At 35.9% G+C, this 24,157-nt stretch overlaps 1 protein-coding gene across 1 annotated transcript in view; it reads right to left on the bottom strand.

Annotated features, from left to right (window-relative positions):
• LRBA (LPS responsive beige-like anchor protein) overlaps nt 1–24,157 on the bottom strand; it is a 368,564-nt gene that overhangs the window by 54,844 nt on the left and 289,563 nt on the right. The window contains 1 exon segment of the mRNA XM_010709547.3: nt 913–1,080. Within this exon segment, the coding sequence (XP_010707849.2) occupies nt 913–1,080 (168 nt within the window).

Consider the following 24,157-nt stretch of genomic DNA (forward strand, 5'->3'; position numbering starts at 1 on the left):
TAAATCTGCTTTCAGGTATATTTACTGCTGGTATGCATCTACCCACACATTTAAAGAAATTTGTTAATAGCATTCACATCACTATGTTCTCAGCGATTGAGAATATTTTACTGCTAAGTACCAATTATACTTATAATTGTACAATTACTATAATTAATATACAATTAATATAATTACTGTTGACCACTGCCTGAATACTTATGAGTAAAATGGCTTTTAATCACCTTCCTCATCACTCTTTTTTTTTTTTTCTTTTAGAAAACAGCTGTTTAGGTGGAGGAGGAGTGGGTTCTAAACACCACAATAACATTATGATATTTTATCAAATAGATTTTTCTAAATAGTGCTGAGCCTGAGTAAAAGACTGACTTTTTCCCATGTTAAAATATTTAGTTTTGCTTATGAAAAATAAATGAAAAGTTAGTCATAATTTGATAGCAAGCCAAATAAAAATTATGGAAGCTACAAAACTACAGAGTGCTTGATTTGTACTCTGAATGCAGGATTGCATTAGAAGACAATCATTAAAACTGTGAAAGTTAATTCAAAAGTGCAAACCAAATAAAGATTTCCCACTGTTTTCTTCTGTTAAGTGAACAACTTGTCTGCATTATCAGTGAACAAAATGACTGCACTCATAGCAAGTGAAGCAGTCTTCAAACATTTATTTTCATGTTGGTGTGCTGAATCTAGGTGTACAAAGCTTAAGAACAGCTTGCTTTCTTGTTCTCTAGTTTTGCATGCTGTGATGAGTGTTTCAGGTATCCTGCATTTGACTGGCCTGTAATCAAAACATTAGAGAAAGCAAAGATTTGAACATTCACCGGCAGACCTAAAACGTAGTCTTCACACTTTTGACAGTGCACTGTTTAACAGATCATTTTGAATTCTGTGTTTGAAATAAAAGCTTACCTCTCTCAACACAGGATCTGTTATTGAATTTAAATTAACAGCTCCTTCATACGTCAAATAGTAGAACACATTCAGGGATCTGGCAGCCTCTGGCCCTTGCTGCTTGTAGCCAAAAATCAGATCAATCCACTGGTGAAGCTGGCAGGAAACAAACTCACTTTCTAACGCCTGTAAAAAAAACACATGCAAAATATATAAAATTGAGCTTGACAGACAGTCAGCATTTCTTTGTAGTAGAAATATATTTCAAATAGTATGCAAAATAATCTTAACAAATCTTGTTACAGAATTGACAGTGGAATTTCAGATTCTACTAAAACCCATATATATAGGTTTTATATACATATATATGGGCCCTGTGACAGACAGGTCTGCCAACTAACTCTCCTCCCCACTGACCATAAGACCTTGCTGTTTACACTATAGTAGTGAGAATAAACAAAAAGCAGTAAGTGAGAAGCATTTCTGCATTTACACACAGCCAGAGTGTGCTTTTATGAATTCTCAAGATGAAATTATGTTTTCCTATGTGTGATCTGCACAAAGAATAACAGCGTGGTAATCTGATTGTGACAGATAAACAGAACGCTGACAGATATGAGTAAACTGAACTAACTAGGCATGTTAGGGTACAAAATATTTACAAGATGGAATAGCTGCCTCATTACTTTTACACACTTCTTGTATATTACCTTTATACAAGTCTACACAGAAACAGGAGCAGTGTGCTGAATCATCAAGCCACTTCCCTGAAGATTTTATCCAGTTACAATCTAATCCTCAAGATAAAGGCATCCAAACAGCAATGAATCTCTCTCCATAAAGGTATTAGAGATAGCACAAATATATAAAAATATATTTTAAAAGTAATTGTAATCTAAAGAGTTAAATCACTAGCAGGACTCATTTTCTCTATTTTACAAAGAGGATTCAATATTTTTCTTATTTTAATCAGTAGATGAACAACCTAACTAAATTTGATATTCTCTTTATCTAAAGAAACTAACAGCATTTTCCATGTAAAAGAAATTCCTAATTTTGAGCAGAGGAAGTCAAAATTAATCTAAAAAACAAGGAAATCACTCTGCAAGTTGCACAGAGAAATGATGGGTTGGTTTCATTAACCGATGCCTGAAAACAACATTTAAATTGACACATAAAAACAGCAATTGTCTTAATTTGTGTGGTGCACATTGCACAAAAGCCCTAAATATGTTCAAATTAGAGCAAGCTGCTTGATTGTCACTGCATCTTGTGTCATATTAATGCATGACAAACATTAAACCATACACTTAAATGGCAATTTATATCATTTAAATGTTTACTGCCACGTCAGATCATCATTCATTTAAATGTGACTTTCTGACAGCTAATTTCAGTTAATTTTCCTCGATTCACTTAATTAGAACTTTCAATCAAGAAAAGACCTGTACATATCTCCTACTTCATATCATTCTTTTTTTATTATTATTTTTATTAGGATCTCCAGCTTTGGAATTGCTGAAAGCATTCTTTAAAACAGATTACTACAACACGTAGTATCTCTGGTTGATCATACAGAAAAATCCTATAACACAGGATTGCTTAGACGGGATTTTTTCATCTTTACTTATTTTTCTTTTTTTTTTTTAATTAAAAAAAAAAAGTTTAGACAAAGACACACAATTAAAACTATAAAAAACCACAAGCAGGCCAATTAAAAATTAATGATTTCAAAATTGTTTAATAAGATAAAGCCAGTCAGGAGTCTCATGAGTGTCCGCAATACTACAATGTGCAGCCATAAAATTCTATGGCGTTCAGCAAATGACAATGATATAAATTAATTTTCTTGCTTTCTTGCTAAAAAAAAATAAAATTAAAATTAACCCTAGAACATACTCGCTGTTATTTAATGTCAGGAAAAAAAACGGCTTTTAAAGGGTTTGTGACTTTTCTTAATGTACGTGGTTAGTATGTGCAAAGGTTGTTCCTTTTTGCTTTTTCTCAAAAGCCAGATTTGTAATGGGTCACATTATACTCACAAAGCACACAAATAACTCAAGGAATATCACTCTGCAATCTCCTCAGATGAACAGATATCTAAATCTGACTTTTAAAAAGCAAAACTGAAATACACACTGCCTTTTCATGGGATGGTTGGTAACCATCTTGGAAGTCTGTCTCTTTTCCAAGTTTAAAATTAATTTACACTTGTAATTTATAGAGATTCAAAACTAGATAATTCTCATTTATTTTTTTCCATTTTAGGCCATTTTAGACTATTTCCCTCATTTGCCAAATTGCAGACACAAAGGCTCAATAAAAAAAGACTACAGTCAACAACAATACGCAGGACCCCGAACAAAACACAGCACAGAAATTCAGACAATAAATAAGCCTGCCCGTCATTTCAGGTTCACAGTTAAGCTCTCGGTTGCAGGGAGGCACTTATGATGTGATACTGTACATGGAGGAACAACAGTTAATGGGCTGTGCACCAATTATAAAATAAAGCAGATTTTCAAGGAGACCAACTTAATGGACTGGTCTGTGACACACTTCACAGTCAGGGGTGAATATGCTATTTAAACTGGGTAGCACTTAAAAACCATCCAAAAAGTGAAGAAGTTCTGATGTGCACGAATATCAAGTGCTAAAAATGAGTTATTTAAAAACTTATTACTGTTAGCACTTGCCTCTTGTGAAACTAAATCAAAGGTACAGAATGCTAAGCATTTAGGATTAGCTAGGCATCTAGGACAGACAATGCTCTTTAAGGCTCAAGTTAAATATGGCATGCAGCTACGGGATACAAGCATTCTTCCCATGCTGCTCCCAACACTCCTCCATCAATTGCTACAGCACTCTCACACAGGCTGAGAGCATCATTTACACCCAGCGAGTGCTTGTGATAAAACGTGTAAAACAAGAAAATCCTCTACAAAGGCCAGCTTCACACAGCAATATTCAGCCCAATTGAGTTACTGTAAAATAAATCAGTGACTAATCCCCAATTGTTAAGGAGCAAATAAGACCATGAAAAGACTGTCATGTGAAGCCCCACACAAATTGTCAACGCTGTCCACAGGGACTCGTATTAACTTTGACAAACTGTCTTGGGGCTGATATCTGTTTCTTTAATGAGATGTATTAGGCAGAGACTAAAACATTTGAGATACGCTAAAATGTACAGTATACAGATGTCAAACACAAATACCTATTAGTAACTTCCACTTCTCCATCCCCAAGGCAGAAACACTTGAGAAAAAAACAAACTGAAGCTTTGATTTTATCACAATTTTTTTGCTTATTCACAAATATTTTTCACTGATTCAATCTGATACCACTAAATGTAATTAAATTGTTTCTTCGAGAATTACTCTGATACACATTAATTTGTGTGCATTCTTTCATGCCCTGAAGGGAATGGACAGAGAATGATCTGCTGAAGACAGGAGATTATCAGTGCAACACTCATACAAAGGATTTGACAAAACAGTCAAGCAACAGAATTAAAAAACAAGAACAAAAACCCACATATTAGAAAAATGTCTTTTTTTCCCTTTTCTTTTTTTAATATAAATAGTCTGGCCATTTATAATTCCTCATACTTTGGATTTGGATAATGACTTGTATTTGTTAAGTAATTATCATGGGCTTTTACACCTCTACCGTTCTTTGGCTTTTATTTCAGTATGCCTATAAGGACATATACTATATGAAATTATGCCTACTGAAAATTAATATATACTTGAGAATGAGATACTCGTATGTTGAAATTAGGTGAAAGTATTAAGCGTACTTCTTTTCACTGGCACAGGAATTTATCCATAAGCAGGCTTTTCAGAAACGTAAGACTACAGGTTTACTTGCTTTATGCCTGTGCTAATTAAAGCATGCATGCAACACTTATTTCAAGAGACAGAAAAGAACCTACCTATACAAAATGAGATATACGTAGTTAAAATCCAAGTAGAAACTTTTGAAAAGATAGCAAAACTGTTTCCTAAGGGATAATCTTTTCTATTCAGTTATTAAAAAAATGTCTGGAAACGTACTACACTGGCAGGCAAGAAATGACATATCTCAGGTACAAATAATTGCCTACACCTCAAAGAGTCTAAATATTCTAATTTCTCTTTGAAGTAAGGGATTTCCTTTGAAACACTTGCAATAATAGAGACTTTAAAAAAAACTTTGCATTTGAAAATCATTAATGTACAAACAGAAACATACGAATTAGATTTCACACATTTTTAGCACAAACAAATTCGATATGAAAAATACTCTTCTTGAGTACAACAAAGCACCCACATAAGCGAAATAGTAAGTAACTATTTTAGGCTCATTAAGTATGTGTTCCGGCTTGCTCTGTGCACATACACTGGGAAAAAAGAAATTAAAAAAAACCAAACCAAACAACTGAATTACGTTTGCATGTGCAGGCTTTCAGACACTAGCTGGTAATGCTGCCTTAACATTGATATATGACCTTTCTAAGTTACAATGAAAAAGGCTGTTTTTTTCAGCCTAATTAGAACTGTTTCAAATTTTCCTGCTAAATATATGATAGAAAGTCCTTTCAACTTTTTTTTATTATTATTATTCTAGAGTTTCTTTCCACGTCAACTTTGTTCCAATCAAAATATGTTTTGAATTAAATGATTTTGATTCAATATGTGGATCACATTTCACTTCTAAGATTTAAAGTCCAAAAAGGAAAAGTTTAGGCTTTTCAAACAAAGAAAAAGCAGCCACTTTGTGGAAAGCTATTCACATTTACCAAGACTGACAAATTGTTTGTGTGCACCATTAGGTCTAGTTTCTGCAATAGTTGCCAGATTTCCTGTCCTCCTAATAACATATTAACCCTTGAAGTGCTGACTTTATCTTTTGAGTTTTTCAGTACCACAGCTGTTTAAAAGCAAGTTACCAAAATGCACTTACATCAGAATCACTAGTTGATCTCTTGAATATACAGCTGAGATTTTATAAATGTATTAAAAATTATTACAAAGATACTGAACTCCAGCCTGCCATGAAGACATCAGGAGAAAGAGGAAGAAGAGAAGAGCAGATACACTAAGGAAAAACTCCCAGTTCTGCATAAGTTAATGAAAATTTCAGAAGGATAAAACATGTACAAAACTTTCTACGTTTGCTGTTTTCTGACTTGATGCTATATAACTGTGTCCAAGCAGAATGCTACAACTATACCAGATTATATAGAGGTTTACTTAACGTACTTTACAATTTGTATTTAAAAAAAGCAAACAAAATAAACAAATAAATAAATAAAATAAAAATAAAAAGAACACAGTATTTCAGACAGGGAATACTAACTTTGCAGCTTAAGCTACACGGACAACCTCATTTCCCTCTAACTTTTGTTCCCCTTAGTTAAAAATGCTGCCCAGAAGCACACTGCCAATGCATTCATCATTACTGTTATAGCCAAAGTTCCATTTTACTTTATTTCTCTACTCAGTCATCATGATGAAGAAAAAAAGAACTCTAGAAAATATAATATTAATAAATAGGTTTAACTCGTGTTTTATACAAGACGACTGACCTTATGGAACACAGGCTATCGATAATGTTCTCCAGGACAAACTTATTTTCCTGTTACTTTTCTGCGTTCATCAATAAGGTACCAAGCAATGAGAAAGGAGAATTTTTCTACAACAGTGTAACTTTATGAAACACAATTTTGTGCTGAGATACATTTCTGCACAAGTAACATGTAAAAAAAGAAAAATATTTTGAAATCTAATGACTCAAGAACCCCTAGAATTTATGTAGCTACTACCAAAACAAGAGTGAGTTAGTACAGCGTTTAACTAAAAATTCTGAATACTTTGTTTGGTAATTTTTAAATTCAGTCCACAACTGTTATTTTGTAGTTTAAAATGAAGAAGCCAGACAGCTGTTATATATTTTATAAAATGAAAGTTACATCTCCTTTGAAATTCAGCTTTAATCTCAACTTGAAATGTCTATCACTGGGGGCAGGATTAAAAATTTAGGTGAATATGAAAACTTGCCCTAAAGCGTTCTTAGCTGTTCTTACTATAGTAAGTAGTGATCACCCTCCAAAAATATACTTAGTATATGCAACAGGCTAAGCATACCCACAGTAATCTGCAAGCTTGAAAGCAATGTTTTATAGGAAAACGGGTACAGTTTACCATGAACAGTATATGGATAAACTGACCAAACACTGCATTTTTATCATTAAATTTCTACGTTTAGACATCTAACTCCACGTATCAACAACGAAAATGTTTACATGGATGCACAACTTGTGAGCAACTTCATGGCCTTCATAACAAAACAACTTACAAGGACAAAGAGAAGCATCCTACCTTGCTTGCAAGATGTCTTACATTAATCCTTATAAGACTATGGCTATTAAGAACATCTGGAAAACCAGGCTTAAGACTCAAAATGTGACAATATAATATTATAATATTCTGAAAGAAGAAATGAAAGTAGGCTAAAGAAAGTCAACATGGGTGCCAAAAGCAGTGTAGTTATAATGTCACACTGCTGAATAAGAGCTGATTTGCTCACATTACATGTCTTTTGTCACCGAGTGTGCACGCTGGTACTCAATAGGTAACAAACTATTATTTCACATGTTGGCTTATCTCACTTACTCACATATTCCAGCAGTGATCACTGTGAACATGCTACCTTTCCTAATGAAAACAGGAGTGCGCAAAATCTGTCTTAGCCAAACGGCTCTGTAAGAGCACAGATGGTTTTGAAAAGGCATACATACCCTCCCAAGAAGAGGCAGAAAAGATTCAGAACTCTGACTGGAACCTAAAAGTATCATGAAATTCCCCTTTGTGAAAAAATAATATATAATAGTCATAATTATTAGTTATTATAGAATCATATAAATGGTTCATCTTCGCTCAAAAGCACAGTAATACTGATATATATATGGCTTGCATTTGTCCTTGCATTTGTCCAGAGGCACACAGAAAATCAGATTGTAACAAGTTAGACCATAACTATGTCTGCTACAATTATGGCTAAAGGCACATTTTTATAACAGTATGAGGTGCTGCTGATTCCTCCACCATATTCACCTCTCCACTGCTCTGAACGTTCTGTGGGTGTTTAAGTATCTGCTACATTATCTTTCTACAGGAGATTCAACAACATCTAAAGACCAAGACAGTCTGGATGAGAACTCTTTCTGAAAATCCCCACATACAACTCTGAAAAGCCGCATCAAGCTTCCTCCTCCCTGAATTTCAGCAGCTCCTTTTAGTTCCTCCAGCACTTCCTTGCATGCAGATTGACAGCCTGGATCTGGAACCTATTACCCATGGAAGCAGACTGTTAACCACACAGCCGACAGTTGGCCCAGTCAAATTAGTTTAAATGAAGTACTGAATTAAAAAACAACAACAACAAAATCCCACAAGATATGACTGCATTTCACAGTGCTGGGTTGGGTACTGACAGAGCTGACTGAGCTGGCAGCATGGCTGTGCCATCAAGTTAGCACAGAAAGTTGCCAACCTAACACATCTTTCTTCTCAGGCCAGTGCACGCATACTGCTTCCAACACTGGCTAACTCACCTAATCGGGAGAGTTCTGCATTGCATTTCCTTGCACCTTGTCACCATCATCACAGGTGCTTTCAAATATGAAGTATTAGCCTAAGACAAACTGGAAGGCAAGAAAGAGTAGCACGCACTTCCATAAGTGCATTTGTTGGCGGTGAACAGAAATTCACCTTTTAACGTTACAGATTCCTTCTCATTAAAAGAGCTGCAAAACATGCACTACAAAACATTAAACCATGCAAAATTTACTTGCCTTTAGGTTGAACAACTCTCTGATCTTTCACAAAAGATAGAATCAGACCAAACTCTGAAATTCAGAAAAGCGTTATGGACAGAGTACGTTTATCAAATGTTGGAGATTTAGCTTATTTTTTCTAAATGAATACATTGCATGCATAACACTCAACAGAGTAACGTACAGTGAATCTTACTGAATGCAGGAAAGGTCATGAAGTTAGAGAAATTGTCTGAAACATCAACTGAACTCACACGATTGAAATGAAGAAAAGGTTTGTGTGAGCACAGACAAAGCTACACTTGAAAGAACTTTCATGTTAAGCATTAGGCTGTGTGCTACAGGTTTTGATCCTATTTTTAATCCTGAAATTAAAGTTTTGGATTACACACAGTCTGATTAACAACAGCACAATGCACTTCACACTGAGAGATGCTGGTGATTTTTTACCATGTATTTTGCACCTAAATGTGCTCATACATTTTTCCCTTTCTGATTTACTCTGTAATCTCTAGAAGTCAACTGTTGCTTTACTTCTGTACTCTGTTTCAACAGCTTGGAACATTTATACTGTGCTTTGATGTGTCAGTTGTATATGCAATTCGCAAGGACTGTGATGATCAACAAGTATTAATATGCGTGTAAGAAGAGACAGAAATGGTTGCAAACACATGGTCTTCAGATCACTGCAAACAGTGATCTGTAAACTTCTTACAGGAGTTGTAGAGGCTAATCTAATTTGTCTTTGAAGCCAGTTCTGGGAAAAAATGTTCTAGAAAAATTTATTTAAGATTAGGAAATAGTATGACAAAAGGTCAAGGAATTTAAAATTCAAAACACAATGTAGATGCAAGTTAGGCAGACAAACCATTTCAATCTTGTCATCTGACTTGTCTGCTAATTCACAGCATAGGAAGAGTTCAAGAGCTTTTGGAGAACATATTTGTGAAGTCATTTAGGGTACCACATCTCAATAAATCAGTACAAAAATAGGAAACACCACTATATCATCATGTGGCACAAACGCGTAGCCCACTCTTGAGCTAACATGTATAAAAGCATGGAGTTTGCTTCACTGCAGTAATCATCAACAGTCAAATCCTCATTTTTTATAAAGACATTGTGTGGTTGCTTCTGATGACAACAACGTAAGGTATGTTTGGCAAACACTGCACTCTTTGGCATTTAACTGGAGTAACACAGCAGAAGCATTACTTAACAATGACAGAGAAAGAACGAATTTGTGCATTAAAGACATTATTCAGTTTGAGTCTACAGTTCTCAAAGTGTTTCTGTTCTTCAAAAACAGGTATTTTTAAGCACAGGAAATAAAGGAGGAGGAACTGTTGGAAAACTGGTTCCTCTCCTCTCTCCCCACACTACAGCTTCTACATTTAGCATGTAGGAAAAAATCAAATCTGTGGAAGACACTATTTGGAAAATGACACGCTCTTTGCAAACTTGCCCAAACACAGCAATCTCTCATTTAACATCTTGTTCTGGCAAATTTGTTAAGTAAGCTACAAGGAAGCCTGGATCCAGACAAGCCACTGCTCAAGGGCAGCTCCCCTTCTTTTATCAAATCCCCTAGTGCAAGCACTTCCACAGCCTCCTGATTAAGAAGAATCCTGTCCCAGTCTTGACTGTGAGCCATGCCTTGTCCCAGCAAATCCCCTCAGCTGTCGCCTGCTCCCAGGGAGTAGTCTGTCTACTGCTGGAATTTATAACAGAACAAAGAGCTCCCAGGGGTGAGGATCAAAGCCTGAAAGAAGTTAAACTGAAAACTGATCATATCTGTAAATTACTTCTTATATTTTCCTTCATTAGGAAATGTAAAATCTCAGTTTTTAAATTCTAATTTCAACATGCATTGCACGTTGAATTTCAATCACTTTTACACACAATGCTTTCTTGTGGCTAGTTTAATTTCTTCTAGATTATATTCCCTTCCTTCACCTAAACTGCTTCAAATTTTCACCAAGACAGCTGTACACAAAAAGACTAGTGATATATTGAGTACATTGAGCACACTCAGGAAATCAAGGTGTAAACACCTCTGAGTGCAATAGACATTCTGTAGCCAGTCAGGAGTAAACTTTTCATAACCTTTATATTACTCTGCCATGAACCATATTAGTGGGAAGGGAATAGGAGATGAATACCATTAACATTTGGAGGCTACATGCTGAAAAAGCTTGTGGTAAGTTATTAACGTTTTAATGAATTAATTCTTTCTAACTGTAAGCTAAATGAGATGCTAGAAAAATCCAGAATTTTCCCTTGCATTAATGCTTTTTTCTTTATAGACATTAGCTTACAGAAATGTAAAGCTAAAATAAAACTATACTGCGATAAAACAGTTTATAAGTCCTATCTTCCAACTAATTTTCTAGTTCAGAGATTGAATTCCCAGAGACAGGTCTAGCCTTTTGTCTCTACATGGAAAATCATAGAGGAACTGATCTACCGCATTGTTTTCCAGTGGGGAAAAAGATACAAGCAAAAAATAAACACAAAAACAATCCAAGCCAAAACAAAACAACAAAAAAACAAGCAAGCAAACACCACCACAATGTTTTTAAGTAGTACAAGGTTTTAATCAACTAACGCTCTAATAAAACTACTTATTCTGACTGTGGGTAACACTCATAGATCATTATTTCAAAATAACCTCCCATACCTCCAGCACGGAAGCTTTATTAGCCAGAGTAAGATAAGCTTAAGGATAACATCAATTCCTCATCTTAAAGTCAGAACTGTGACAGAGTGATCTTACCCAGGGAAGCTGAAGGCCGCCCTAGTTCCCCACCTTTATAACTACACCATACAGCTATTACAAGTGTTTTAGATACCCGGTCAAAGACCTGTAACCTAAGTCCATATATAACATACAAGCAGAGCCTAAGGAAAATTAACGCTGTTCTCAAAAAGTACGTTCATATGTTTACTTCTACTCTTTATATTTGGAGAACTTCTTTTTCTTTTTTTGCTTCTTTTCTAATGCCAAGTGGCAAAGAAACCTTCTTGTAATATTTTTGGGTAAAGAGAAAAGAAGAAAAAGTTTTCCACTTGCAACCAGCCCACTTCAGAACTCCTCTGAGTGGGAACAGGACTGGGGTCAGCAGGAGTACTGGTAAGAAGGCAGCCTACAGCTGGGGCCCATCTGATGCACGCTGTTCCCACAACTACGGTCCACGTAGGGCTAGCGTGAGGAAACCTGCACAAGATATCTGTGATAAAGTGACCTATTTCTGCACATCTGTCAAAGCACTTAAATTCCAGGGGAGTAGCACCACTTACATGAATTTGCCAGCCCAGACTTGCCTCTAGGCGAGCAAAAGGCCAGCAGGTAGACAGGGTTTGTGGGCACGAAGGAGCGCAGCGGGAGGTGTGGGAAGCTCAGCCGGACTGGCCAGGAGAAGCCCTACTAATGAGGCTCAAGTACTCAATGGGCCACCCTCCCAGCCGTGCCACACCATGCACGGGGTGTCTGGAATAAATGGCCATGGTAATTAACTCCGATGTGAAACCATCTTACTGGAAAGGGAGGCAAGGAGCAGTGCAGCCAATGGGCTTCTGATAGAAAAAGGAAGCTTTCCTTTACTCTCATGTTTGCATGCGTTAAAAGAGCTCTTCCTTTCAAATACGTATTTAGTGGCACTAATGAAAAGCAGCTTTCATTCAAGGGCCTCCCCATTCATTTTGAAAGGAGAAGAAAATAAAGGCTTCAAAGTAGAACTAATTTACTTCGTCCAGCCCCCATTTTGGTGAGCCTGTAGGGTTGCATTAACCCCAGAGCACAACACCAGCAAGAAGAAAACCATGCTTTAGAATGCCTTTTTCATACAAAGTTTAGCGCAGTAGGTTTCTTAATGGCAGATATTCGGGCCTTCATTCAGCAATGCAGGCCGCAGCTTCCCCGTTCCACGCCCGCTGCCACACATTGCCAGCCTGGCGGCAGTGTCTCCTGGCGGTGGGAGCCACGCAGCAGTGCCCGCCTGCCTCTGGGAGCAGGACTGGCAGCCTCCACTGGCTGCAGGCAGCTATGCTCATTGCACACTTCCTTGCCATGTTGCCGCTTTATTTTACAAAGCGGAATTACAAAGAGCGAGAGTATTACTACCTGCTGTTTTACAAGCAATCAACAATTCATTCTACCAGTGTTGTCCCTTACCTGCTGAGCAAATGCTTTAAAATAGTACCACTAGCTGCCCAGTAACCACTACTGTATGGTAGCAGAAGCAATTCACCGAATGTTTACACTGAGCCTCTGATTTATTTGACAGCTTTACACCTTCAAGACATGATACAATTAAATGTTTTGACAGTGAAACAGAAATTGTGTGAACTAGAAAGTCATTAAAGAAGTATAGAATTTGAAATTAAACTGCAGACTAGGTATAAAATATGGTTCCTAAAATGCTCCTATAAAGTAGAAAAAAATGTATTTAACTTTTAAAGCATGAATTTTTATCCAGAGGCCTTCTGCTACTGTGTTCAACGATCACACATCAAAACGATACCTCATTTAACCACTGTTCACATGCAGTTCATAAAGATTAAATACAATTCTGTGATAATTGTTTTAAAAGGTAAGCAAATCATGATTTAAACAAAAATAGAAGACATTATATATGTCTTCTATTTTAGGATGATATTAGGAGTTCTTGATTTATTGTGTCCTTTGTTATTTCTATTGTTTCAAAATATAAATCAACAGCTGCCACGATGGGTTAGGGGATAAACAACGCATGGTGATGCTAATCCTACCTCTCCAAGGCACTCTAGTTTCAGGCTCAGACAGCCCTTTGTGCTTATGGAGACCAGAGAGATACAAGCTGGCACTTCTTATCACAGAGAAGAGGGCACAGAATGCACAAAGAATGTTGAATATGAGGCGCAGAAAGAAAGAAAAAAAAAAAAAGAACCCACAACAAAAAAACAGCAACTGACCATTTCTGTGTTTGCAGAACAATGGTGGGAATCACTACCCATGTACAAAAAGAAAATGAGAGTGTTAAAACTAAAATCTTAAAAATCAAAACAAATGTCCCTAAATTGCAGTTGCTCTCTTCGAGGTCAGCGTGTATCTTTAAAAACAGTTTCATTATCATTTTTGGTAGTATGTATATAAAATGTAGGCTTATTGCAAGACTTAAAAGCTAATTGTTTAAACATTGTATAATTATATAACCATTATTTAAACATTAAAGCCTTTAAGCAACTACACTAAAACATTTAGAATCAACTTTGTAATGCAGCTGAAGAGCACTGTTGTTCTAAGGCAAACTGTAATCCAGCAAAAGGTAACAATGACCAGTTGTTTATAAAAACCACTGAAATGTTTGGGAACTAGTTCACATTCTCATGCCGTGTTTATGTTTCCATTTATCATCCTTCTCCCTGAGAAGATAGCTCAGAAGGAAGAAAGAGTAGAGAACAAAATTTTGTTTAAATTACACATGCAGACGTCAGGTAATTTAACAAATAGAGACAAAAAAGGGATGCCTGTGTACAGCTAAAATCATTATTGCATTAGGTCATTTTCTCCTCTCTCTTTCTTTAAGGGACATATCCTTGCCATGCAGTTTATATTTATTTTGTATACTCAGCTTTGCCAAGAACTTCTAACTTGCTAACTAAGAAAAGGAACCAGAAATACCATCAAAATGGAAGAGCATATGATCTATAAATGTTACTGCAGTCTTACTAATCAAAGAAGAGACCTGATCTCTGGTTACAAGTGCACATCTTAATGATTGATTCCTGCTCTTTTCACACTTTTTGTCTATTTTTTTGAAACGAAATACAACAGAATATAGTATTACACCCGTAGGAAATAAATTGGAGGTGATGAAACAAGTTCAGGATTGGTAGAGTGGTTGAATGGGAAACAGTTATTCATCAAACCCTTCATTAGGAGGATTATACGACTTGGTTACTTATGACTGCAGTGAATTCTATTTTTGAATAGAAATCTCATTTTTGCCCTACAATCATAAATTACTGAAGCCACATAAATTTTCTTAATGATGTATGTGATAACTCAACACAGGGAGACTCTTTTTCTTTACTCCTCCATTGAAGAAGATTCAAGGAAGCCATTTTTTTTTAATCAAGCATTTGGTTTTCAATTCCAGATTCAGCGGCACGCCTGCCCTCCAAATACCACAGGTTTTGGAATAAGTGATTACAAAAACTGTGAGGATTCTTCTCCTTAGGAAGAATTTCACTTCGGCCTTATTCTCCTGTTCATTATTATACTGCGATGACTATAACTGAAGAACCACATTTGAAAAATGTTTTCTGTGACAAAATGATGAGAATTCTTATCATAAATAGGGAGTATTTGCTTGTTACAAAAGACTCCAAAGTAAAACAAACTTCTGTGTCAAACTGTTCTCATTGTGTTCCTCGTGTATTTAATGTAGGGACTTCCAGAAAGGACAAGTATTTCTGGTTGAGTACATCAGCCTTAATGTAGAATATTCCAAATATTTATAACTGCAATACTTGAAGCCTTTTTTTTTTTTTTTTATTTTTTTTTAAATTAACTGCCTTGCATACAATGCACTTATTTTTCCAAAAAAATCGTTTTTCCCCTCCTAGGATGCAAATGTTTTATAATTACACGAAACAAAAAGGACATACATGCAGCCACCTCACAGAGAAGGATTTTTTTTATTAGATATGTGCTGCTGGCTCCCTTAGCATGCACACAACAAGTACCAGAATTATTCCACTGTCACTCAACCTAAAATAAAAGCCTGTAAATTGTATGAAAGTGATTAATTGTACAATTTTAATTAAAAAGCAACAAACAAAAAATAACTAAATCAAACCAACCAACCAACCAAAATTCTACTATACATACCATAAAATCCCTCCCTTTCTCTCTCCAAACAAAATTATATTGTAGTAATACTGACAGTCTGTTTCAGGGATGGAGTGACGTGGAAAAAACACACATTGAGAAACTCCTTACTGAGAAATCTTTCAGACCAAGTCAGGATTCTCTGTTCTCCCTTATGCATGTAATCAGCTAGACAGTAACATGTGCTCCCCATAACAACAACTCTGACGTACAAATGAAAGCATCCAGAATGCTCGACTGGAATCATCATAAACCACATACAATATTCCTCTTACAAGAACTAAAAATCCTGTTAAATTTGATAATAAATAAATGTACAAATGTGCTTGTACATAAGTGTACAAGTACAGAAGAATCTTGAAACACCGCTTAACTGAGTGTCCTGTTCCTGAAACAATAATAAAGGGAAATTTTTAGTGATTTTATGTTATTGACATTCAGATGACAGAATTTGTTCATTGCATAATTTAAGATAATTCATGCTTCAAGTACTTGTAAATCAAGGAAGTTTATCCCAAATTTCATAGGACCAAAGTGTTCCCCAGTTTCGTTGCATGAAGGCAAACCATAAAATGTCCAAAGCCTTTCCAGGTCATCTGAATGTGACTCAGAAGGAGACCTGCGTATTTCTACATTTTATTCTTTTGTAACTAACCTGATCATTATTAATCATTTAATTGTGACAACATCTATGTTATTTTATTCATGAAATAGTTTTGGAAAATTTCAACCTGTCAATGAGATTCTGTTACTTAAATACTTTAAAGTTTGTGAAAAGTTTTATGTAAGTTCCTTGTTCAAGATTTTTTTTTTTTTTTGAAGCAACTAAATAGACACTTTGAGAATTAACAAGATTAATCATAAAAATAGAGAATCAATATTGTAGCAACCAAAATGACAAGTGCATATATTACCGAAAGTCCTATTGTGTGCTTTGATGTAAATTGCAGATGTCATTATATTAATAACCAAATAAATACATGATACAGTGCAAAAGCTACAATGTCCATACCTCCTTTAAAAAGCACATTATTTTTATAAAATCCCTTAGCACATAATCTTAGGAACTTCTCACGTAACATAGTAAGTGCCATAGAAGGCTTTACGTATTTTGGTCACTTGTGCAACCTAGGTACACCAAGCATAATCCAGATAGTTTTCTTTTATACAAAAACATAACAGGCCACATTATAAAGATTTAGAGTTGCAATACAGAATAAGGGAAAAGTGCTAAGATTTATTAGCCAATTAAATGCATAATTACCAATTTATCCTTCAAATTACACATGAAAAGCCCTATTATTATAAGCTGAAATGCATTCTGTAGTGTATGATTATTGGCAAAACTGAACAATTTCACAGGAAATATTCAGCTGAGTGCACCCACAAACACACATATAAGCAGATGGGCAGGAAAATAAAAAAACTTCAGAGATGCAAGTTCCAAAAAGGCAAGTGCATATGTATAGAAATTGTATACGTCATGTTCATCAAGTCATTATGACAGTTAAAGCTGTATGGACTCAAGTTTGACATAACTAAATTTGTTTGTGCCCCCAGAAGCAGATGTAGTTATTCAAAGTTAATACATTGATAAAAAAACATCCTGCACTACAAATATAAAAAACTAAGAAAACATATATATATATATATATATATATAAAAGCTATGTTAGGTTTTGAAAATAATTTGTGTTACATATTTTTTCTTAAGTATTATTTGTTCTGAGCAGAGGATATATGTAAGACACTGAGTAACACATTGTCCGCAGAAAAGAAAAAATAAAAGTTCCCAGTTAAAAAAGGAATCCCTTAGAAGTCAGTGACTCAAATATAGACAGAAAGTTTGCCAGCTGCCTTGCATTCCCATGTTTGCTTTCCAGTCATTTCACTGCCATTACAATGTAATGTTTATTACGTAGCGCTATACAAAACTCGCATAAGCAACTGGAAACCACAGAGCAAAAAGGCTTGAAAAGGGCCAAGAAGTACGAAGTTTCAGCATTACAACGACTGAAAGCAATGGAGGCTGCTTTACCCTGGTGCCCAGCAGCTCCAGCTGTGCTGCCTAGCCCAAGAGGGCACTCACTGGAGTGAGAAAAAGGGAGAAACAGAGGACAGTAGACCCTCATTCCTTCCAAAGTCTGCATAAGGCAGCATGAAGGAGGATGAGGGCAGGGAGCGTGTGCTACACTGCACTCTCCCCATCCCCAAAATCACACACTCTACATTCCTCCCTCCCAAAACAACTCTTATTGTTACGGAAGAGTTAGGAGTTGAAAATCACAGTTAAGAATTATGGATTTCAAAACATGGTATTAGTATTATTATTTGCATAGGCACATCTAAGACTTCCTACTTCTCACTTTCAGTCTTCCATATGCAGAATTCAGAGATTTCTTTAGAAATCAATGAACGATAAAACCTAGACACCTGCAAGCTAGTAATTTCAAGATCAACAGTTTTCAACAATCAATTTTAAGATGTAAAGTGAGAAAGCCTGGTTTATTGGAAATGAGAAATGAAAGAAATCTCAAAGAGATGGTATTAATGGAAGCTACAAGTGAAAAATAGTTGTAGACTAACTTCACTGTATAACCTAAAGATCCTTCTACGTAGAACAGCAGGAGGTGCACATCATATTGAGTGAGACGTACTAATGAATATTTTCAAAGGCCTGACAGCTGCTGGTCCATACAAGCAAAACTAGAATTCATATTATTAAAAAAAAACAAACAAGCAGCTAAGTTTACAGGAGCCTTACATTAATCTCAACGCACCCAGGGGTATTAAGTAGAAATATTAACAATGATTAGGATTCAGAAATTTGTTACTGTTATAAAAGTCTTCATTAATCCCATATTCATAGTGGGCCTCCTCTTTTTTAGTAACTAAATCCCAAAGACTTTGCCTTTATAAAAGTTCGGACTTCAGTAAAACTGAACAAAATAATTCCCTCTGATGAGATGTATCATAATGATGAATGCACATAGAGATAAAAATTATTGTAATAAAGTATAATTTATACACAAAAGAGAAATATCCATAATATTCACGATAAAAGTAACAAATTATCAAACAAAAAAAATAGAAAAAAGAAAGATTTAAGTACTGGTACAAATCCAGATGCACAATCAGTGAAAATCATCTGCTGATTTAAAGCTTGTATGCTCAGTTCAGCTTAAGTAGGAACTACAATGACTTAAAACACTGAATTCAGAATTTAACTCTATACTCTAAGGAAATAAGCCTTAGATGCCTTGTCAATTCATCCACCTGCCCATCCCTCCCTTGCTAACACAGAAATTTCTAGCTTAATTCATACTGATTTGCAGGGCAAATCAAGAGTCTGAAATACAGTGCCGTTTCCACAGGTTTGTTGTGGTTTTTTTTGGAAAATCCAGGGTCAGACATAGGAAAGAGTGGTAAACATATACCCTAAGGAAGGGAAAGCCAGGCATGACGTGTCCTTAATACCCACATGAGTAACTCAGCCAGCAGATATACACTGGCCACATTATCATCAGTAACGAAGCTTCTGAGTAGCTACCAAATGCGGTGGCATGTTTCCAGCTGCAATGTCATGAGGAATATCGGGGAGGAGCTGGACTTCTTGTTAAAGGATGAAGAGTAGGAAACAAAGGGCACACATAAGTAGGAAACAAGATTTCCACAAAACCATTGCTCATTGAACAACTGGTTACTTTTTACGGGTAAGTGCTTCAACATGAATTTCAGTAATGTAACAGATGTTACAGAAGAAGTTGTAATGATAATTTCCAGTTCTACTTTGAGAAAAGCATAGATAACGCTGGAGATCTTCAGAACAGAAACTACAGGAAAGCCCTTTAAAATTTGCTCATAAAAATGTGTATATCTGTTTCTTTAGCATTTACTTTTAAGTATGTAATCACACAAAATAATTTTAGTGTCTTTTAAAATATACTTTATGCAGACATCCATTGTTCTGACTTACAAAAATGAAAGTAAATTAAATTCCACACAAGAAATTACATGCAAGTGTTAATACTTGACTTAGCAAAATAGACCGACATATTTTATAGCTTACTCCGTATTACAGCTTTCACCTTCGTAACAAGCTACATAAACTGAAAACGTGAAATATGTTTAATTAAGTAAAAAGAATGTGGCCATTGATGCTAAATTTGTAGACTTTTAAAAAACACGATTCAAGGATTTTTGTCAGGCAAACTAAACAACGGAAAAGTCTGTACATGGTCCCTCAAACACTGAGCAAAAATCAATTTTTTCTCTGCATATTCTTACAACCCATATGTGTCACTTCAAATTCCAAATCCAGATTTTGGAGAGAACACGCATGTTTTTTGGACTGCTACAGTATGCTATGGAGCTACTGTTCCTACATATACTTAATGCGAACCAGTCCCTGAAACACTAACTGAACATAAATTAAAAATGTTGTCATTAATTTTATTTCTCTCTGGAATCTCCATTACTCAGAACAATGGGGCACAAAACAGAAAACCACTACACATACATACATTGCCTTGTGAAATTTGGCATCCATCAGTGTCATATAAAACACATTAAAAAAACAGCACTACCAGTTTTAGCACAAATATTTAAAGTGGTTCGGTATAAACTTTATGTCCAAATAAAGTCTACTAATATTCTGCAAGCAGTGCTGCAGCTGCATTAGCTCATGTAATGTTTCGCACATGGAAACCAAGATGCAAGATTACCTCATTTATGGTAACACTCATAAACTACACAGTACACAGTAAACATGTCTACCCAGCAAATTAAAATATCACTGCACTATGCAGCAGCTGAAGCTATCCAGAACCTGTTTATAATCCAATAGAAACAGAAATTTGTCTTCAGTTCTAGAAACAGGGGGGAGGGGGCGGAATCAAAGTCTAAGTAAAATAAACTGCACTGCAAGTGTCACTTGCCCCAAGACTTCCTGCTTCCCACAAAAGACATGCACTCATTCTGGAGATCAAAGGTCACAGCTTTACAATAGAATACATTGTAAATAGGTTTAAAATAATTGAATACAACTGCAAACCAAGGACTCATTTATAGCTTGCTGGGAAAAAAAATATGGCTGTTTTAAGTCATTCCAGTATATGAACTGAAACCTGTATTATAAAACCGCATCTGCTTCAAAACTACCAGATCACCAGCTGCATACCAGTTGTATTTGGTCATTCCACAGCCATCTAAATAATGAAATGCCTTGGAGTAAATTATATGCCACCACTGTTTTGAATATCCTCTGCAATGTCTGGAGAAGCATAAAAAATAGCCGTACCTGCCACTAAAAGGCAGGGGGCCTGGTACCTGAATTCTGTCCCCAGAAAAGCAACAACCACTTACTCTGTAAGGGCAAGTACTGATGCAAATGCTGTGAACAGTCACCTGTGAGATAAATTCTCTCTCATGCTGCGCTTATTAAATCAAGCTCATTCCTTGTGCAAATGCCTGGTGTCGCGGTGCCTATTGCAACTGGCTCATGGGTGAGGATGGCACACTGCTCCTTCCCTATCTGACTTGTGAGGGCCAGGTGCACGTGCCCCAAACCAATCAACATCTCTCCTGTGCCTGCAAGAGCTACTGGCACACAACCAGCCTGTTCTCGTGTCAGGTATGTAAGTACGAGATGCGCTGCAGGCCTCCCTGCAAATGGGCATATACTTAGCAGCAAGTGCTAGCAAAGATACCAAACATCAATGTAACCACGTACTCTTCTGCAATTTGATAAACTCATCTTTACTCATTAACAGAAATGCCTCACTTCTGAGCTGAAACAGCCCAAAAACTGGTTGAAGAACGAACATACCAAAAATACGCACAACACGTTATAATTTATTATAGCCATTGTTGCAGACCAGACTCCTTCATAGTTTACAAGCAACAACTATTTTTCAACCAAAGCAAGCAACTATGTCACACAGGTCTACATTCAGAATCCATAAGTAAAATGTTCAGAATTATTGTGATTAATAAAAGCTGTAGCTCCTTACATATCCAAAGCCTTGCACAAGTTTTCATGGGATAACCCTCTGAAAACAAACTACTCCCTGATAGTTACATTTACTAGGGTTTTTCTGGCATGGAATCCATCCCACGTTAGTAAAGCTCAAATATCCTCCCTCAGGGCATAAGAGAAGTGGAGGTATGTTGGGATTTGTTAATGAATTTGCTGCCTAACCAGCATAAGGGCAGGAAATCATTCTATTATGTTTACTAATTTCTGTTTTTAACCCTAGTTACCTCTATTAGACTAGCAATTACATCACTACAAAACCATAATCACTAGTCACAGCTAAAAGGCCGTGACTAGTTTTTCTCTTTACAGGTCTGAATTGATGCTCATTTTAACAATAACACAAACAATTAACTACTGCCTCTTCCTTAAATCACTGGTTTTCAACCTGCAGTTTGCAGATGCTTTTGGTCTATGGACTACTTCTAAGAGACCATAAAGGATAACTAACGAAAGCCAGTAGGTTTACTGTTAATCAGGTTAAATTTGCTGCATAGGAAAATGCATCTTCAATACAAAATCTTAGAGGGCCCCAGAAAAAAAAAAAGAAAAAAAAGCCTGAAAGTCACTGCCACAAGTTCTTCCTTTATGCAGCAGAAACAGACCTTGGAATTCTTACAATGGCTTCAACCTCTTAACTGCTGCAGGTGAAAAATCTTCCAGCAAAACCAAAAGTCTGAACAGTTCAAGAATTCCAGGTTAACGTGATTTCTGACGGAACGTTCACCTCTGTAGGTGCGGTCTGGCACATTTCATTATCTTTGCTCAGCTCATCTGTTCTGGCAGTGTTTGTGGCTGTTAATAGAAGTCTGTAGAACACTTCTACAGAACAAAATAGATTTCATCTAAGAAAACACATAAGCTGACAGCAAAAGATGCAGAATACTCTCTTTTTCTTTTCTACACATTACTTAATCTGAGCGATGAATTTCCAGATTTTTCTTGTAAAAATCCAAACACTTCATGAAGACAACTATCCACTCTGATCCACACACCATCACCATGAAAACAACCACTCTTACCTAAACATGACTTCGAAACTCTCAGAAATACAATTTCTTTGGCAATGCACTTTGTTAGCACATTGGCCTGCCTTCAGCACAATCTTACCATTCCATATCATTTCATGGAATGCCAAATAATCATACTGGACATAGATAAACAAATTTGTATCTTCATGTAAACCAAAAATTACCAGTAATAAAAATCCAGAGTCTGTTTACTTCTATCACAGAAAGACGTGAATGCTTTTCCACATTGTGAACCCATTAAAAAATAGTTTAATTTCTCCTCTTCTTCCCACAAAGAGAGTAGTTACGCTCTGTTTCTAGATATTTAAAAGAGAAAACTCTTTTATGCTATAACAACTAAACCTGTTCTGGAAAGCTAGATTCTGTCTCTGCTAGAGGACTGTCAACTAATTATTCTGATTATACCAACCTTTTCACAAGCACTACTTAGTAAAATCATCCATATTTTGCAGTTACTTTAACTGATTCAATGCCTTCTCAAACACTGTACCATGCTTTTTTTTTTTTTAACTTTATTTCGTGCTTAGGATGTAATTTCTTTATGTTTCAACTGCATTACAAAATCGAACAGGTTTCTGCAGTGTCACTCTACTCATTTTCAATATCCTAATTATAGAAACATAACTATTTGTTGTGCTGAAAGGCAAAGCATATGGAAACTGACTCTAATTAAAAACAAAATCTTGTCTTTTCTTTCACAACTTACAGAATACTTAATACTCTGAAAAATGCCACCTCCTAATACTTCCAAAATAGATACCCACAATTAGAATGGATGATAGATCATCATTTTCAGTCTGCGCTCCAGTTAGAAAATAGGACTAATATCATTTTCCATCACACAAAGGTCACGTAAAGGTAAATGTTAAAGTTTGTGGATGATGCAGATGCTCCAGCAGTGAGTGTTAAAGAAAAGGCCATGCATTTCCATGTTTTTGGAACACAGTTCAAACAGCGTGCAGTAAAAGAGGAGACTATAAATATGACATTATGGAGAAAAAAAAAATACTGACTTATAACTTGAGCCCTGTTCATCTTGTAGACTGAGTACTGCCAGAAGAAAAATAAAACCATGTGATCAGTTAGTGAGAGTCTACTTGTAAAGTAATAGCTGAAGAGAAAAGAAGGGATACAGGTGCCATTTTGGTTTTGGTTTTACAGCTACTCTAAGTCCACAAACTTATTCCATAAAACCTACAGAAAGACAAAAAAGGACTATGTTAGTTGAAAGACGTAACATATCTCTATGCAATCTGCATTTCATTGCTGAACTCATTAAAAAAAACCTTAAAGTAGTAGGTAGTGCAGAATCATAGTTCTGAAGGAATTCACAACCACAATACTTTCTTAAAATGTTTTTCCATTGCTGACTTTGTGGAAAGGCCCTTCAGCCACCAAAGCAAACAACTGAATGATGTGAATTCAAACATGTAATGACTGTAAGGTCAGCACATGACTGCTAAGCATTCATGACCTCAAATTAAGAGGTATTACCCTCTATCT

The sequence above is a fragment of the Meleagris gallopavo genome, chromosome 4 (genome assembly GCF_000146605.3).
Source record: "Meleagris gallopavo isolate NT-WF06-2002-E0010 breed Aviagen turkey brand Nicholas breeding stock chromosome 4, Turkey_5.1, whole genome shotgun sequence".
Taxonomy (NCBI): domain Eukaryota; kingdom Metazoa; phylum Chordata; class Aves; order Galliformes; family Phasianidae; genus Meleagris; species Meleagris gallopavo.